This window comes from Aulonocara sp. 'chitande type north' Nkhata Bay, linkage group LG22 (genome assembly GCF_057382095.1).
Source record: "Aulonocara sp. 'chitande type north' Nkhata Bay isolate Kocher_YH1m ecotype deep benthic linkage group LG22, A_spYH_male_GT1.1, whole genome shotgun sequence".
In the NCBI taxonomy this organism is placed as follows: Eukaryota; Metazoa; Chordata; class Actinopteri; order Cichliformes; family Cichlidae; genus Aulonocara; species Aulonocara sp. 'chitande type north' Nkhata Bay.
Genome location: NC_141364.1, coordinates 2,884,563 through 2,904,289, shown reverse-complemented (window position 1 = coordinate 2,904,289; position 19,727 = coordinate 2,884,563). Strand labels below are relative to the sequence as shown.

The following is a 19,727-nucleotide window of genomic DNA, read 5'->3' as shown; positions in this document are numbered from 1 at the left end:
CCAATCAGCCAGAGTTTCGGGTGTGTTCATTGTGAAACCTGGCCCCACCTTATCATGCGAATTCCTGAGGTCAGATGGCCCAGGATGTGAGTGGGTGTTAAGGCATCTGGGAAGGGATCTCAAAACTGGATTATAGATGGCAGAGAGTTGGTGTCGTAAACCCCGCCTCTGTTCAAAGATGGTCGCTCACAGTGGACATAGATGGCTTCTTTCACTCCTCTTTCAAACCATCTGTCCTCTCTGTCCAAAATGTGAACATATCCTTAAGATGCAGATGGACTGCTGAGTCTTGTCCTGTGGAGGTGGCTCTTCTATGTTGTGCCATGCGCTTGTAAAGTGGCTGTTTGGTCTCTCCAATGTAGAGGTCTGGGCATTCCTCGCTGCACTGTACAGCATACACCACATTGTTAAGTTTGTGTTTTGGCGTTTTGTCTTTCGGGTGAACCAGTTTCTGTCTGAGCGTGTTGGTGGGTCTGAAATACACTGGGATGTCATGCTTGGAGAAAACTCTCCTGAGTTTCTCTGATACACCAGCTACATAGGGGATGACAATGTTGTTGCGTCTGTCCTTCTTATCCTCCCTCGCTGGTGTCTGTTCTTCTTTTCTTTGCCTCTTTGCTGACTTTAAGAACGCCCATTTAGGATAGCCGCACGTTTTGAGTGCTTCCTTTACATGTGTGTGTTCCTTCTTTTTTCCTTCCGGCTTAGAGGGAACATGTTCTGCCCGGTGGTGTAGGGTCCTAATTACTCCAAGTTTGTGTTCCAGAGGGTGATGGGAGTCAAAGAGGAGGTACTGGTCCGTGTGTGTGGGCTTCCGGTAAACTTCGATGTTGAGGTTGCCGTTCTCTTCAATGTGCACGGCGCAGTCCAGGAAAGGCAAACAGTTGTCCTTTGTGTCTTCCCTGGTGAACTTGATGTTTTTATCCACAGCGTTAATGTGCGCAGTGAAGGATTCCACTTCTTGTGTCTTGATTTTGACCCAGGTGTCGTCCACATATCTGTACAAGTGGCTGGGTACTCTTCCTTTGAAAGAGCCAAGAGCCTTCCTTTCCACTTCCTCCATGTAAAGGTTGGCTACAATAGGTGACACGGGGGAGCCCATGGCACAGCCATGTTTTTGTCTGTAAAAGCCTTCGTTGTACTTGAAATATGTAGTGGTGAGGCAGAGGTCTAACAGTGTGTAGGTCTGATCGGGTGTGAAGTTGGTCCTGTCCTCCAAGGAGCTGTCTTCTTGTAGTCGTTTTCTGACAGAAGCTTCTCGGATGAGAGGTGAAACGTCTTCAAGTAACTTAAAGAAGTCCAGACGCTTTTCTTTGCAAGCTCCTTTGACTACGACTACGATGACCTGGAAGTACTGAGAACCTTCACAGACAAATTATTTGTGCCACTCCAAATATTTCTGTCCACTATAAAGGAAACATCACAGCCTGATACCTGCAGGTCTGACAGCAGCAGGTGTGACACTCCTGTTTCTACCTGGAGACAGCAGTCGCCTCATTGTTCTGACACACAACACAAAACTATCCACAACACTACACACTAACTACACAAGACAACACACTAACCACACACTCCAAACACGCTAAACGTCACAAATCGCTCTCTCTCTCTCTGTCACTCCTAAAACTTCCCCCTTTTCCTAAACAACCAAATGTCATGTTGCCATATCATTTTTTAATTGGTCGACATGGTGCATTTTTCCACCAACACAAAATGGGTGTTTTTGTTTGTTTTTTGGTTTTTTTTGTTCATAAGCAGAGAGGTCTCGCTGCGCTGTCCTTAGACAGCAAACGTGACGAAACTATTGAGGGAAAAACGCTGCGTATATCTTGTTTATCATGACTCTGGTTTTACGTGGCACAATTTACAAACCTTGTTGCTTTGTCATCTTGAAGTGGTCATGTGATTGGCTTACCACGACTACTTTATTCTTCCTCAGTCAAACAGCAGCACTCGTGCCATTGTTTTGCCCCCTGAGCTCCAGGTGTTGTGCCAAAAACTGATCGTCTACCAGAAAGTGATTGCTGTCCGTGGGCAATCTGTAGCATCCAGATTACTTACAGCTACTCACGTGCAACTGATATAAGATGCAGTAAGCTGAACACAGCTTCAACCGTCTGTTTGTTGAAAAATAGTAACGCGAGTGCATTTTCTTGTTAGTAACCACAGCTGGACTGGCGGTGATTTTTTGTTTTTACGGCCGATGATTATTTATTTCATTTTTTTAGTAACGGTATAAACAATGAAAGGTGTTGGATTGGCCAGATGCTGGCCGATGTGTCAAAATAACTCAGTTGTTTGGTGGTGGCTGTGGCGGAGCTTCCACAGAGGCCAGCAGGTGGATGTTCATAAGGTTAGTTAGTAGAGTTGCCGTCCCGTACAAACGGAATCGTCCCACATTCAGAGAAAATATTACGCGGTAAATGACGTCAGTGCGCACACTGTGTCTGAGGAGGATGTGCGGAAGTGCTTCAGGAAGGTGAACGCACGCAAAGCTACTGGTCCGGACGGGATTCCCGGCCGCGTCCTCAAGTCATGCGCGGCTCAGCTGTCTGGAGTGTTCACGCACATCTTCAACCTTTCCCTCTCTCTGTCTGTAGTCCCAGCCTGCTTCAAAATGGCCACCGTCGTCCCTGTACCCAAATCCTCCACCATCTCCTCATTGAACGACTGGCGACCTGTAGCCCTGACCCCCATCGTAAGCAAATGCTTCGAGAAGCTGGTCAGGGACTTCATCTGCTCTGCACTACCCGACTCACTGGACCCTCTACAATTTGCATACCGCCACAACAGGTCCACCTCTCCCCCCTTCACCCTGCCCCTCCCCAATCCAGACTCAACGACCACCACCACACCTCTCACCCCCCTTTCCTCCTCCCTGAAACTCAGAATACACACTCAGGATGTGAGCCGACTATTCCAGAAACAGAAGCCCAGGAAAGCCCCCGGACCAGACGTTGTCTCACCCTCCTGCCTCAAAACCTGTGCTGAACAGCTGGCTCCCATTTTTACTGGCATCTTCAACACATCCCTGGAGCTGTGTGAAGCTCCCTCCTGCTTCAAACGCTCCACCATCATCCCTGTTCCCAAGAAACCCACCATCACAGGACTGAATGACTACAGACCTGTCGCCTTGACGTCTGTGGTCATGAAATCCTTCGAACGACTAGCCCATCTGAAAGACATTACAGGCCACCAGCTGGACCCTCTGCAGTTTGCCTACCGGGCAAACAGGTCGGTGGATGATGCAGTGAACATGGGGCTGCATTACATCCTGCAACACCTTGACCGCCCGGGAACTTATGCCAGGGTCCTGTTTGTGGACTTTAGTTCGGCTTTTAACACCATTGTGCCTGAACTTCTTTCCTCCAAACTCTCCCAGGTCATCGTGTCACCAGCTACCTGTCTGTGGATCACCAGCTTCCTGACAGACAGAAAGCAACAAGTGAGGCTGGGGGAGATCACCTCTGAAACCCGGTCCCTCAAGGATGTGTCCTCTCACCACTACTGTTCTCCCTCTACACTAACGACTGCACCTCCAAGAACTTGGCTGTCAAACTCCTAAAGTTTGCAGATGACACCACTGTCATTGGCCTCATTCAAGATGGTGATGAGTCTGCATACCGGCAGGAAGTTGAGCAGCTGGTACTCTGGTGCAGTCAGCACAATCTGGAGCTGAACACGCTTAAGACTGTAGAGATGACAGTGGACTTCAGGAGACATCCCTCAACTCTGCTCCCCCTCACCATATCAGACAGCCCTGTGTCAGCTGTGAAGATCTTCAAGTTCCTTGAAGAGGATGTACTTCCTGAGACAACTGGGGGAGTACAGTCGACACAGGAGCTGCTGATCCAGTTCTACACTGCGGTCATTGAGTCTGTCCTGTGCTCCTCCATCACAGTCTGGTATGGAGCAGCCACTAAACAGGACAGGAGCAGACTGCAGCGGACTGTACGGGCAGCAGAAAGGATCATCGGCGCCCCCCTGCCCTCCATCCAGGATCTGTACCTCTCAAGGACCAGGAAACGGGCAGGGAAAATCATCGCAGACCCCTCACACCCTGCACACAGACTTTTTGATCTGCTGCCCTCTGGCAGACGGTACAGAAGCCTGCAGACCAGGACCACCCGACACAGGAACAGTTTCTTTCCCCTCGCCATCTCCCTTCTTAACAGTTGACCTGTCACACTGCTCCCACTGCCAGACTGCAACTGCACCTTATGTACATTTTGTAGTATTCATTCCACCTCATTCACTTCTGTATTTTATGTATATAAGTTTAGATTCGTTATTTATAGTTGGTTTAACTCAGCTTTGTGTATGTATGTGTAATGTGTATATATAGACACGTGTGTGTCTGTGTGTGCGTGCGTGCGTGTGCGTGTGTGTGTGTGCGTGTGTGCGTGTGTGTGTGTGTGTGTGTGATTTACATTGCTGTGCTTGAGAGCCACCATCTACCGGAACCAAATTCCCTGTATGTGTCTGCACATATACTTGGCCAATAAACACGATTCTGATTCTGATTCTGATGATGCCATAGCCCTGACACTACACACTGCCCTGTCACACCTGGAGAAGAGAGACACGTATGTGAGGATGCTGTTTGTAGATTACAGCTCAGCATTCAATACCATCGTTCCCTCGAAGATGGACAGGAAACTGCAGGATCTAGGACTGAGCAGCTCCCTCTGCAGCTGGATCCTTAGCTTCCTGTCTGACAGACGCCAGGTGGTCAGACTGGGCAGCATCACCTCATCCCCCATCACACTGAACACTGGTGCTCCACAGGGGTGTGTACTGAGCCCTCTCCTGTACTCACTCTACACCTACGACTGCACAGCCACTAACAGCTCCAACATCATTGTGAAGTTTGCGGACGACACTACAGTGGTGGGTCTTATCACCAACGGTGATGAGACGGCTTACAGGGAGGAGGTCAGCGCCCTGACCCACTGGTGTCAAGACAACCATCTCACCCTCAACGTTGCAAAGACAAAGGAGTTGATAGCGGACTTCCGGAGGTGCAGAGAAGTACACACCCCCATCACCATCAACGGCGCTGCTGTGGAGAGAGTGAGCAGCTTCCGGTTCCTTGGTGTACACCTGGCTGAGGATCTTACGTGGTCAGTACACACAAACAAAACAGTGAAGAAGGCGCAGCAGCGCCTCTTCTTTCTCAGGAGACTGAAAAGATTCGGCATGAGCCCCCGCATCCTCAGGACCTTCTATCACTGTGCCATTGAGAGCATCCTCACTGGATGCATCACCACCTGGTACGGCAACAGCACCGCCTACAACTGCAAAGCTCTCCAGCGAGTAGTGCGGTGCTCTGAACAGATAATTGGAGGTGAGCTTCCCTCCCTCCAGGACATCTACAGGAAGCGGTGCCTGAGGAAAGCGGGGAGGATCATCAAGGACTCCAGTCACCCCAGCCATAAACTGTTCAGACTGCTTCCATCAGGAAGGAGGTTCTGCAGCATCCGGTCCCGAACCAGCAGACTGAGAGACAGCTTCTTCCATCAGGCCATCAGACTGCTGAACACTTCATAGACACCTCAGCTTCACTACTGGAACTTCAACATTATGCACTCCATACTGTATATAAATGCCACTTGTTTTGCACATGTCCAACTACCAACCTCTGTATATTTTATGTATTTTATCTTATTGTTTACTCTATTTAATTTGTAAAATATGTACATACACACACACACACACACACACACACACACACACACACACACACACACACACACACATGTACACACACGTAGAAAAACATATTTAGTATACACATTCAGTAATATGCCATTCTTATATTTTGCTTGTTCTTATGGTATTGTATTTTTGCACACCTCTGTTGCTTGTGAAGATCGCACACAAGAATTTCACTCACATGTAGTGTACCAGTGTACCTGCACATGTGATGTGACTATAAAAGTCATTTGATTTGATTTGAAAAGGAACACAGTTTGTCCCGGACTTCAGCTTGAATGAAAAAAGAAGCAAATGTAACCCTCGTAAGATTTACAGCAATCAGAAGTACAGGGTTCTTTGAATGCATCGTAGTTCTCGTCTGATAGTTTAATTCCCGGGCTTGCCCTGAAGGCATCACCTGCATCTCGGTGCGCGTGAAGGTGTGGTGTAGAAGAACAAAGACGGCAAGGAAAACCTCCATGCTGCCGCGGAGCACGGTTTTTCCCAGTTGAAAGAGAGAAAAGAGGTTCAATTAATATTTGTGAGAGAGCTGTCGTTAGCGGTGAACCAAAGACGGGTACCTACCTCGAAGGAGTCGGAGTGTTTCTTCGAGCCTTTTGAACTATTCTGGTGAGTTAGCCTAGCTCACATAGCACCGCTATTGCAGTTCAATGCACTGAAAAAAACAACTAACCAGTCAGAATAGTAGTAAATGTGTTTAATTATGTTTAAGATGTGTTTTCATAGTATTGCAATGTTGTGACAGTTTTGTTTATTATGAGTGTTTAGTGTTTTTTCCTTTCTTGAGCCTGCTAGTTCAGCCGCGGCCAGCTAAGTGGTTATGCGATTAGGGTTGCCAACCGTCCCTTAAAAAACGGAATCGTCCCGTATTTAGAAACAAAAGAACACGTCCCGTATTGAGCTAATAAGCGACGCACTTTGTCCCGTAATACAGTGAGAATCAAAAGTAGTCTATAAATGTTAATGGAATTAACACTTTGTTTGAAAACATAATTCCCAGCCCCTCTCCTGCTTTGTGACCAATGAGCTGACAGCACACTTATGACAATTCGAGTATGACAATTCAGATTACCGCTCATCTCATTGGTCGAGGAAAGGTCACTTAGGGAGAAAATACCGGAAGACAACAGGTGACCACAACAAGAAGCATGGCCAACAGGGAAACAAACGCCGACACTGCGGTGCAAGTCTCGGACGACAGTACACCTAAAGCTGGGCAGACACTGTGTGATTTTTTCAGTCACGTTATTCAGCTCCTGCTCAAACTGCACGATTGACTCGCAGGGGTTAGAAGTTGGTAGGTCACGATGCAGGTCTCACACTATACGGCCCGATGCTCTGATGCGACCTGAGTGCTCACACTGTGCCTCCATAACATGAAGGTTATAACAGAAAATCTGTCGCTCTCCCTCTCTGTCTTTCACTCACACAGACACACCACCACCATCAACTTTGCTAAATTGCTAATGAAAAACATTGATCAGGCAGCTGTGATTGAGCAGCATGTAAATCCAACTATTTTCATGGTTGTTGTGGTCGTGATAATTTTGTGATGCCACATGGAAAAGGCTCGGATGAGCTTTCCAAAGTTCTACAAGTTGTGCCTCCATCGCTTGTGTCCAGATCACAGGCTGCACAGCCATGCTGCTCAGTCTTTTTCACCGACGTTTACGTGTTTGCGCGTGAGCAGTGTGCTTCTCGTTATCCCACGTATACTACACGATGCATGATGAAGGCCAAAATCGGGCCGATCACCAAGTCGGTCGCATGACTCAAAAATCGTCTCAAAATGGGCCAAAATTCACACAGTGTGAGCCCAGCATTAGAGCAGCAATGTTTGTTCACTCAGAGAAAGAAAAAAAAGGCTGCAAAAGTACAGGGAGGAATGGGAAAAGGGAAACACCTGGCTGGAAAATGCACGATAACACCTATAAAGCGCACTGCACTGTGTGCCGGTGCACTTTTTCCATAGGCATGCTTCTAGTGGTGGGCACATGAAGAACATGAGGGGCGTGAAAGCTCGGGGAACCCTTAACCAATTTCTTGTCCACCAGGCCACGGCAGAAGCAGATATGGTATGTAAACACTGTTTGTTGTTTAAACCCTCTGGTTAAGGTTAATATGGGCATGTGCAGTGAATATCAGCTCTATGTGGCCAGAAGTGTGATAATATAATTTATTTTGTGTAATAAACAACTGTAAGGATAGATGATTACAACAAATAGATGACTAATACATAAAAGTAATACATAGATGAATAATGATGATGAGTTATGATGCGTAATCATGGGAACAAGCGGGTTTACAAACAGGAGCAGCTGATTAGCTTTAGAAAAGCTGAAATAATACCTCAACTGAAGCCAATTGTACTAAATGCACTATATGTGCACTGTTACAAGAATATTTTTGTTCTATTGTTTTATATTAATTTATATAATTTTAAGTTAAGCAGGACAGAGTTCTTTTAAAGAAAGATTTACTTATATTCTCAAAAGTTAAGCATGACAGGCTTCTGTTTAAGAAAGAGACCCGTTTTACTGTGTTAATGTTGTCATTTTGAGCTAAAAATAAATGGCTAAATGATCATTTGTTTCCCATATGGTCATATCACAAAGAATAGGCATCTGCTTAAATCAAATTCAAGTCAAATGGTTAAAAAATAATTTCACACACAAAAAAAAGAGCTACAAAATTCACCACACTGGGAAGGGTGAACTGGGTTGCCCGGCCCTGGCCACGAGGTGTCCCTTATTTATTTTTCAGGGAGTTGGCAACCCTAGTACAGGCTGACATTAGCTGGATGCTAACTTCAGTTCATATATAAATGTGTTGAACATCACATCAGAGATGTTTTCTTTATATTCTGTTAGTCAAGTCAGTCAAGTCAAGTTTATTTATAGAGCACATTTAAAAACAACCAAGGCTGACCAAAGTGCTGTACAGTAAATACAGATAAAAATACAATAGAACACAATTTCGTAAAACACCTCGCTGATCAAATAAATAAACAAATAAATTAAACCTTTCTAAAAGCCAATGAAAAGAGGTGAGTTTTAAGAGCAGTTTTAAAAGTTTCTAGGCTTTTGGAGAATCTGACGTGAGGAGGTAAACTGTTCCACAGTCTGGGTGCAGCCACAGCAAACGCCCTCTCTCCCTTTGTCTTTAATTTATACCTGGGAACATCTAAAAGCATCAGATCGGCTGACCTCAAAGATCTCCTGGGGCGATAAGTACTAAGGAGTTCTGACAGGTAAGAAGGTGCAGTGCCATTTAAAACCTTAAAAGCCAGCAGTAAGATTTTAAAATCAATCCTAAAAGCAACTGGGAGCCAGTGGAGAGAGCAGAGAACCGGAGTGATGTGGTCTCTTTTTTTTGAACCGGTCAACAGGCGAGCGGCAGCGTTCTGCACCAGTTGAAGGCGATGTAGACAGGAACGATCTAGGCCAGCATAGAGGGAATTACAGTAGTCCAGCCGTGAAGTAATAAAAGCATGGACCACTCTTTCTAGATTGTTCCTGCAAAGGTAAGACTTGACTTTGGCTAAAATCCGTAAATGATAAAAAGATCCCTTAACTACAGAGCTGATTTGTTTATCAAGTTTAAAAGCATTGTAAAAAATAACTCCAAGACTCTTAATGGAAGAAGTGCAATCGGAGGTTAGGGGTCCCAAAAAGTCAAGAGAGAAGTTGGGATCTTTAGGAAGCCCAAACACAATGACTTCAGTTTTGCTTTCATTAAGGTGTAAGAAGTTAAGAGTCATCCAAGTCTTAATGTCAGACAAGCAGGAGAGTTGATGTTTTGAAATATTTCAAAGTGTCTCCAAGTTAAATGTTGAACCTTTAATATAGCGACACTTAGAGCTCTGAAGCCGTTTTCTCTCGTTTACAATTCAACCAATAAGTTACTGAGTAAGTTAATTTATCTGTAATTAAAGTCATCAACACTTAAAGCTTTATGTGAAATATTTGTTTTTCAAATCCATCATACAAAAAATTAAATACAACTTCCATATAAAATGCAAAACTAAATATACATGACTCACATAACACAATTAACATTTAATGTCTTTCTGTCACTTTCACATACACAGAGGTTTAAAAATGTCCTTCTGATGTTCCAGCTGATCAGAACCTTTAAAATTCTTATTAATCAAACATATTTTTTTCTGAACTTTTTGAAACAAGACCAAGAACTGTAGTTTTAGGACCAACAGACTGATGAATAAACCAAGTAAAGCAAAGTAAAGACAAGCTGCACTTTGACTTTTATTAGAACAATTTGCTGGAACTACAGAGTAATGAAGTACTTCAAGGTTTTGTGTGGATGACTTCCAACCTTACTGTACAGCACAGAGCACAGAGGGACAATATATGTAATCAATATATGATGCAGAATGAACAAGTAAAGACTGTAAGCTGAGTCTGAGGCTCATGCAGGACATTTCATAGTGAGGTGTCTTTGGTTGGATTATTCAAACATTTACATCAAAGCACCAAACTCATCTCTCACAGATGAAGGTCTTTGATTCAGAATAATATGACCCCGTCCATTTCCTATTATAGTCACAGCAGACTCCATAGTGACCAGAATAAGGATCTGACCATCCTGTTCCCAGAACCTGTCAGAGAGATCAAATCTGATATGAAACTGGACTAAACTCATAACTATTGTCACATTCATATAAATATGCGTCTCTTTTGGAATATTTCCAATATTTGCTGTATTTCTTTCCCAGGTTTCTCGCCCACTTTCCCTCCTTTAGACTTTTCTCTGAGAATCATCATGCACACTAAAACAGCTTTCAAGCTTTGATGAATATGAAATCTTCCTGCTGTAAAAATGGAGAATAAAAAGAAGTCAGAGCTGACTTTCTGCTGTTTGAAACTGTTTTGTCAGCTGTTTACAGACATCACTTTGAAATGTGTGTCTATCAGGTCATATTTACTGAAGCTTCTTCCTTCATATGTTCTGAAGTTTTACAAACACCAAAGAAGAAGAGACAGGAATTCTCTGAAACACTTTTTGTTCTGTGAGAAAAGAAACATTACAGCACAAAAACATGAAGACAAATTGAACAAAGTGAAATGTGTCGGTCGCTGCTTTGAACATGTTTCAATCCTGATTCCTTCAAACTGACTTGTTGTAACTGAACGTCATCACAGACTGCAGATGAAGAGAGTTCAAGCACAGCTGTTCATTCAAAGGAGGATTTCTGCTTTTCTTTACATTCAGTTTGTGGGGCTGTTGGAAAATAGCTCAACTCATGTATTGCTGATCTATCTTCCAAAACATCAGTGTCCAGTCTGCAGCAGATGCTGCTGCCTGTCTGCTTTGTTGAGATAATCACAGAATCACCGTGTTGAGTGAAGAGTTTGAAGGAACAACAAGAACATTCACTCCACAACACACACAAGATATGAGCCAGGAATCATGCACACAGACACACACTTGCTAATCAGTGCTAAGTAACAGACTGATGAAATACTAGAAGCTCAGTCAGCAAAACCAACGTGTTGGTCAGGCTGTACCACACAGCAGCTCATATTATTGATCAGAGAATTCCATTTAAAATGCCACCGTGCAGTTTTTATGAAGAGGAAACTATCCTTAGAGACCAAAACTCATTTGGTCCTGAATGGAAACATGTTTTTACTGCAGCAAAGGTGCTCATTTTAACATGGGAGTCTGTGGGGACTGACTCGCTTTCAGCATCAGCCTCCAGTGGTCATTAAAGGAACTGCAGTGTTTGCTGCTTCTGTGTTGGCTTCATGTACTTCCTGTATTTGCTGTGGCAGAAGGACACGTTCTGGTTGTGAAGCTGCATGTTTGTTGGCTGCTGGGATTCAGTATCAGTCATACATTCATTTGCAGGAGAAGTTCAGAGGTTGTATCTTATCTTACAGCATATGGACAGGATGATGATCCCAGCTAACATCAGGAGGCACAGCACTCTTAGACCCAGTGTAGCACATCTGAAAGAGCCCTTCAGGACTGAAGGAGGATTCAGAGTCTGTGGTCCTGTTAGAAAGCAGTGTGGATGTTGGTTTGTGCTTATTTCCTGTCAGTCTGTGATTAACACATAGTGGTCACTACAGGCTGTCTTGTATTTGTGTCAGTGTTGATGGTCTACTTACACCTAAACCACTACATTGGACACTGATGCGTCACTCCATACCAAACACTTAATTTCAAATGTATGTTGTCCACCTAAGTGGACATGTAAAAAACTCTTTGAAAAGTAATTCATGCATGAAAGGCTTAATAGACCTGCGGTTGAGGTTGTATCAGCTTAGCCAAAAACAAAAGAAATATAACATCTGCGCTGTGACTAAAGTGTGTAAATAAATTTCCTGTTCACAGAGCTCTACAAACTCTACAGTACATTTGTTTTTATAATTGACTTACCTCCTTCCTCCGATTGAAAATGATCATAACTATCTCTCATCTCATCTGCACTCTCGTAGATATCCACCTCCCTCTGCTCCCACTCTGCTCCGTCCTCCTTTCTGCTGTATCTCACCTTCTTTGATAGATCTGGTTCAGCATAAATATCTGAGGACATCGTGAGAGGATGGAGACGCTGAGCAGGAGTTTAAGCTGTACTCTAACAGTTCTGCAGTACTGACCCTGGTAGATATCAAGCTGTTCTGTACTGATGCTGCTCTCAGTGTTTCTTGTCCAGCCTTCTGTCTGCTTTCAGACAGGAAGAAGCTTTGAGGAAGTGGCAGCATGCAAAGAACCACAGACCCAAACTTTCATTTAATTAATGTGAATAAAAACCTCCAGTGTGGTGGAACACACAAATAGAACATTTCATTGTATTTATATGTGCAAAGCCACTCAGAAAAGTGTGAAAACATTTTGCATGAAACAAAAATAATTTCATTTTTCTTTGTTCAACTAAAGGTGAGCTCATGGTGAAACAAACCACAACCACATTCACACCTCATGCTCACAGTGTGCACAAAGCAGGAAATGTCTCTTTGTCAGCAACACCTTTTTCTTTTGCCTGATAGAAAAACATGTTAAGTTTTAACACTTGCTCTTGACGAAGGAGGTCGCACTTTTCTCCTCCCCTCCTCCTCCTCTCCCTTAGCTTCCCTGCTTAGCCTCTTATGTCCTTCTCTAGTCTCGTGTTTTTTGTATTACTTTCCCTGGAACATTCTCTCACAGTCTGTTCTCTAAAACCTAAAAGAGGAATTATGGATTTGATCAACTGGTCCCTGAATGCAATTGACACCCTTTTCTCAACGAGAAGTCTGGGCTCGGGTGAGCCTGAGTGCTGAAGATATCTACGTATTCAGAACCATGATAACAGGGTCCTTGCTGATCGGAGCTGGCTTGGCCCTGACTTATCGAAGAATTAAAAAAGCGGAACCGGCTGTTCAAACCCCCACAAGGCTGCCCGCTGGGATTGAAATGATGGGACGAGGCGTGAGTTTCTCAAAATGGGCTCATTGAGTGCAGCACGGATAAGATCTTGGAGAAGCTTACGGCTGCCGTGAATACTCAGAATAAGACCTCTGAGTGCAAACTAGATTACATCTTGGAGGGGCTCGCTCGGAATAACACCGAAAGAAGAAGAAGAAGTGAAAACCTGAACAGAATCTTAATAAAATGCTCCTCCTCATCCTCACTTCATGCCTCATCTCCTGAGCTGAAGTCAGGAGTCTAACACATGAAACGTGCATAGACATACTTATTTTTTCTTGATATTGTAACAATTACTTATTGTCAGCAGATTAGACATGCAACCCGCTCATCGCAAAGGAACAAGAGAAGGACAGCAAACATAACAACAGCATGTAGGGTTGCCAACTCCCTGAAAAATAAATAAGGGACACCTCGTGGCCAGGGCCGGGCAACCCAGTTCACCCTTCCTAGTGTGGTAGCTCTTTTTTTGTGTGTGAAATTATTTTTTTTAACCCTTTGACTTGAATTTGATTTAAGTAGATGCATATTCTTTGTGATATGAACACATGTGAAACAAATGATCATTTAGCCATTTATTTTTAGCTCAAAATGACAACATTAACACAGTAAAACAGGTCTCTTTCTTAAACAGAAGCCTGTCATGCTTAACTTTTGAGAATATAAGTAAATCTTTCTTTAAAAGAACTCTGTCCTGCTTAACTTAAAATAATAGAAAACAATAGAAAGAAAAATATTCTTGTAACAGTGCACATTTAGTGCATTTAGTACAATTGGCTTCAGTTGAGGTATTATTTCAGCTTTTCTAAAGCTAATCAGCTGCTCCCATTTGAAAACCCGCTTGTTCCCATGATTACGCATCTTAACTCATCATCATTATTCATCTATGTATTACTTTTATGTATTAGTCATCTATTTGTTGTAATCATCTATCCTTGCAGTCGTTTATTACACAAAATAAATTATATTATCACACTTCTGGCCACATAGCGCTGATATTCACTGCACATGCCCATATTAACTTTTTCCAGCCAGGTGTTTTCCTTTTCCCATTCTTCCCTTTCTCTGAGGGGAACAAACATTGCTGCTCTAACGCTGGGCTCACACTGTGCGGTTTTAGGCCCATTTTGAGCCGATTTTTGAGTGATCGGACCGATTTTGGCCTTCATCGTGCGTCGTGTAGTATACGTGGGGTAACGAGAAGTGATTAACACCTCACGACCAGCTCCCGATCATCAATCGCTCGTGAGCCGCTCACACTGTTCGCGCGCAAACACGTAAAATGCCGTGAAAAAGATGGAGCAGCACGGCTGTGCAGCGTGTGATCTGGACACAAGCGATGGAGGCACAACTTGTGGAACTTTGGAAAGCTCATCCGAGCCTTTTCCATGTGGCCTCACAAAATTATCACGACCACAACAACCGTGAAAATAGTTGGATTTACTCTGCTGCTAAATCACAGCTGCCTGATCATGTTTTTCATTAGCAATTTAGCAAAGTTGATGGTGGTGGTGTGTCTGTGTGAGTGAAAGACAGAGAGAGCGAGCGACAGATTTTCTGTTATAACCTTAATTTTATGGACGCACAGTGTGAGCACTCAGGTCGCATCAGAGCATCGGGCAGTATAGTGTGAGACCTGCATCGTGACCTATGAACTTCTAACCCCTGCGAGTCAATCGTGCAGTTTGAGCAGGAGCTGAATAACGCGACTGAAAAAATCGCACAGTGTCTGCCCAGCTTTAGGTGTACTGTTGTCCGAGACTTGCACCGCAGTGACGGCGTTTGTTTCCCTGTTGGCCATGCTTCTTGTTGTGGTCATCTGTTGTCTTCCGGTATTTTCTCCGTAAGCGACCTTTCCTCGACCAATGAGATGAGCGGTAATCTGAATTGTCATACTCGAATTGTCATAAGTGTGCTGTCAGCTCATTGGTCACAAAGCAGGAGAGGGGCTGGGAATTATGTTTTCAAACAAAGCGTTAATTCCATAAACATTTATAGACTACTTTTGATTCTCACTGTATTACGGGACAAAGTGCGTCCCTTATTAGCTCAATACGGGACGTGTACTTTTGTTTCTAAATACGGGACGATTCCGTTTTTTAAGGGACGGTTGGCAACCCTAACAGCATGGTATAAGCTATTATTATACCAGCAGATGTTAGGCTCAAGTGTTCTAAAAATCACACTTACACTTTGGTAAATAGTTTGATTTCATTCTCACATAATAGGAGGCTTTATTCACTCAACGTTAAAGCCCAACAAAGAAAGAAAGAAAGCTTGATTAACAATAGTGAACAGCAGCTAACAAAGGCTAAAAGCAGCTAACAGAGGCTAACCACAGCTAAGAACAGCAAACAGAGGCTAACCACGGCTAACCGCAGCTAACAGAGGCTAACCACGGCTAACAGCAGCTAACAAAGGCCAACCAAAGCTAACAGCAGCTAACGGAGGCTAACCACAGCTAAGAACAGCAAACAGAGGCTAACCACGGCTAACCGCAGCTAACAAAGGCCAACCAAAGCTAACAGCAGCTAACGGAGGCTAACCATGGTTAACAGTGGCAAAAACACAGCACTATACACTAAAGTAAAGTAAATATACACTAGTATATGTGTCTATTTGCTCCCCTTACCTCAGTCTCAAAGTATATATATATTTATTCTTATTATTATTCTTATTCTTCCTAGATTTATTGTTTTCTCTTGCACTGTATGGAACTGGAGCCTCGTTGTCTCGTCTCTCTTTAAACTGAACTTTATATAGCAGAGATATTAAAGTTTACTTTGACTTCAACTACCAACATTTCAACCTATCTTCAAACCTCAGTATGGCTGAGCTTCCCTGACTCCTTTCACAAAGTTTTATGACACTTTCCAGAGTAAATAAAGATTGATGTTTATCACTCATTGACAGCTGAGGAAAACAGTGGAGTGTCAGCCTTCCAAAGATAGGAAAAACTGTGGGCAGATCCGGTCCAACTACTGGTAGAAGCATGCAGGCTGCCTGCCACTGTTATGGGGTCCAATCTAAATGTTATGTTTTTGTCTCACTATAACATGTTTGTCATATAGCAGCCACTTCAGCTATAACTATGCACTTGAACTGGGTGGGTAAAAAAAAGATCCCAATGCAAATATGCTAAAAGCAGAAATGGTAAAATATCTTGTTACCTTCAGTTTCCTGTCACGTTTGTTAATATAATCAAAGAACTATGAGTGGTCTGAAGCAACCATCGAACATTTACTCAACAACAGAGAGCCATGCTGTCAAAAGCCTGTAAGAAAAACGTGTCATGGTTTGGGTCATTGTGACCCAGTGTTTTTGAGTTCTTGTGTTTTGGTGTCATTTTTGTATTATGGTTTATGTTTTAGGTTCATTAGCAGTCTTTATGTTTGCCCTTGTGTGTATTTATGGCTGCATCTCCCTCTGTCCTGCGTTGCGATCTCCCTCATACCCAGCTGTGTGTTCTGTTCATAGTCTAAGTCTCTGTCTTTAAGAGATTCCTGCAGTTTAACTAATTGGTGTGTGTTATCTGGCTTCATGGACAGATAGAATTGGGTGTCATCTGCATAGCAGTGAAACTGTATGCTATGTCTTCTCACGATCCTGCCTAAGGGTAGAGAATTCTAACAATTAGTATAACTTGGAGGTGTTGATTCATTGAAACTAATATAATCATCCTGCTGTAAACATGTTTCTGTAAGCCAGAGTAAGACAGTTTTGATGATCAATTATTAATTCATGTACTCACAGAGATTTGGAAGAGAGACACCTAATGTTTAATAATCCACATTCTTCATTTGTTTTTTGTTGGTTTGGGTGCAGACACAGTCTCTAAGTACATGGGGTTTTGGAGAGATAACACAACATGGTAATAAAATTTCTCACAGCGTGTCGTGATTGCAGCCAGAATCAGCAGATACAGCACTCCCAGGTTCACTTCAAAACCTCCGAAACTGCTTCGTTTCCCAGCTGGAAGCTTCTTCTGAGTGTCAACACCTAAAGGGAAAAAACCCAACTTTTTTATATAATAATATTACTGATTTCTTTTTAATTGAGATTTTTAATACTGGTGCATGCCTTAATTAAATGGATCTGCCTTGTAGTAATAATGATATCTCCAACAAGTTGATCTTGTATATTTGAGAATTACAGGAAATCAGGTAAAATGTTCTACTGGAGGAAAACATGGTTGATATAATTTGGTGCAAAATCATATCTTTAGTTTATTCCCACATGTATTGATTCTTCAACAGTGTCTGACAAACCTCTTTTAAAGCAAAGGACAATATTAATAATGATAATTATGAATAATCTTCATAATTTGCTCACAGGAAGACTTATTTTGAGATGTTAGGTCCCAGCCAAGCAGGCATAGAGACCACTTAATGATGGCCAGTTTAACTCATTGGTGTGTGGCTTGATAGACAGATGAAGGTGGGTATCATCTGCACAGCAGTGGTAATGTCTGCTATGCCTTGTGATGATACTGCCTAACAGAAGCATGTATAATGTAAACAAAACTGGTCCTAACACTGAACCCTGTGGAGCTCCATAATTCACTTTTTGTATGAAGATTCTTCTTTAACATTTACCTTCAAAGTAAAAGCTGAACCTTTTGTACAAACTGGCTTTAGCAACTTTAACCCTGGAGGTAAATGTTCTCTGTTTCTAGTTTGCATCGCACTCGATGCAACACACTTGATCACTTCCACACAAACGTTGCAAGACCAATCTACCAGCAATAGTGTACGAAGGCCACCAATGGGTTACTAACTTGTGTCTAGGCCTGTGTCACTGAAGCCTAAAAAAAACCTAATATTATAATTGGCTCTGAAAAATGTACATCAACTTGTTTTCTGAGGTTATTTGTGCTCCACACAATTTCTAGCAAGTTTGTTTTTAAACTTCTGTTGCACCACCGAAGAGCTCCTGCTGGATAAGCCATTAGAGTCATGCAGCACTTCCCTCCTTCATTGTAAACTTTTGAAATGTTTGTTGCTTCCTACTTACCAGCTTCTTGTATCCCAACATCAGGATGCTGCTCTCCATCGTCTATCATCTGCACCTCGCTGTACTCTCTCTGTCGTCCATCACTGTGGGTCCTTCTGCTGTATTTCACTCTAAAATCTGCTGCAGCTTGAATTTCTGCGGACATCTTGGTGGGTGAGAGTGTTTGACGAGACTTCAGTGTCTGTCTGGTTTGTTTCTGAGTCGGGCGGCTTTTAATAGACATCAAACAGGAAGTAGCAGCAGACCAAACCACCAACAGAGGGGCCAACTTCATTTCTGCTTTGCATTGTGGTTAGCAAACTTTTTACTGAGAGTTTGTTTAAAATAAAAAAAGAAGCTAAAAAGTTATTTATAAATATAAGTCAGCAGCAATAATCGGCACATAATGCCTTTTTCATGAGTCTTCCTGGTTTCATGACTCTGTACACATCATAAGTACGTAGAAGCACATGAGTGTCACAGGAAATATGAGGTCGGGCCCTGTGTCACTGGTGTGTTTCTCTCAGCACAGACTGGCCACCACAGCCTCTTCAGGTCACACACTTTATTTTCCAGCACACACATGAAATGTTTCTGACTGAGCTGCTCTGCTGTTGAGCCCGACTGAGGGAAATGTGTTTTATAGGATTTAGTTCCAGCTTCTCCCAACCGGCCACAGTGAGCTTGTCCACTTACTGCGTGTGTCTTCAGGTCTTAGACACCACCAAAATAGAGATGCAGTCACTCTGTTTTTCAACTGAAGCTTGTCGTGTTCAAAATGTCAGAAGGAATTTCAGGAGAAAATATCTGTCTATTAAAAAGATTTCATTTGCTTTGGTATTTGAAATTCCAATTTTACAGCACTGGACTGTGATGTGATGCCAGAGTCAGCCTCACACCAAAGATGACCCTCAGAGCGGGCCGTACAGTTTTATACTACAAGAAGAACATGTATTATTATGACTATGTTCTTCCAGAAGCGGCGTGGCAGTCTGCTACAACTCCTCATTCACTCCACGTCTGCTGCTCCCTCGACCTCCTATCTGCTTCTTTTCCTGGAATCAGAGACACAAGGACACAAAAACACACCCTGCGTAGCCTTGGTTATCTAATGTTGTTATTTATTGTTCTTCTACTGATTCTAAGGTCTGGTTCAGGATACCTAGTTTGGACTCTCTGACCCAGTGTCACAGCTGGTGCAGCTATCGTGTGGTGGCGTGAATGGGGATCCAAGTTGCAGACAGTGGTGGAGATGCGAGTGAGGTTTATTTACAGTGCTCAGTAACAAAAGTGAGGGCAGAACTGAACAAAACCCTGAACTGGGGAGAACTAAAAATAACAAAACACAAAACCGTAACTCACAAGGTCACAATCAGGGAAACACATAAGGAGGTGAGCTGGGAACAAAGAGCAGGCTGTGGAGCAGAAAGCTGCAGAACAACAGAGTAACACAGACGAACCGATGAGGAACACAGGCAGGCACACACTATATATACAAACACAAGGTAATCAGGTAATGACACACAGGAGGGGAGCACAGCTGAACCTAATTCACAAGACGACAGGAAGACACAAGCTGACACAGT

The 19,727-nt window shown here is 43.2% G+C and overlaps 1 protein-coding gene across 4 annotated transcripts in view; it reads right to left on the bottom strand.

The window, feature by feature from the left end:
• LOC147303189 (C-type lectin domain family 12 member B-like) overlaps positions 1–18,321 on the bottom strand; it is a 29,752-nt gene extending 11,431 nt beyond the window's left edge. For 3 of the 4 annotated variants that reach the window (XM_086279977.1, XM_086279979.1, XM_086279980.1), the window contains exons 1-2: positions 12,124–12,280; positions 11,620–11,736 (exon numbers count right to left, since the gene is read on the bottom strand). In XM_086279977.1, the coding sequence (XP_086136103.1) occupies positions 11,620–11,736; positions 12,124–12,280 (274 nt within the window). Of the gene's footprint in view, positions 1–11,619; positions 11,737–12,123; positions 12,281–17,037; positions 17,149–18,162 lie in introns of those variants that run through there. The other variant, XM_086279978.1, reaches the window with a different exon arrangement.
• Between the last annotated feature and the right edge of the window lie 1,406 nt (positions 18,322–19,727).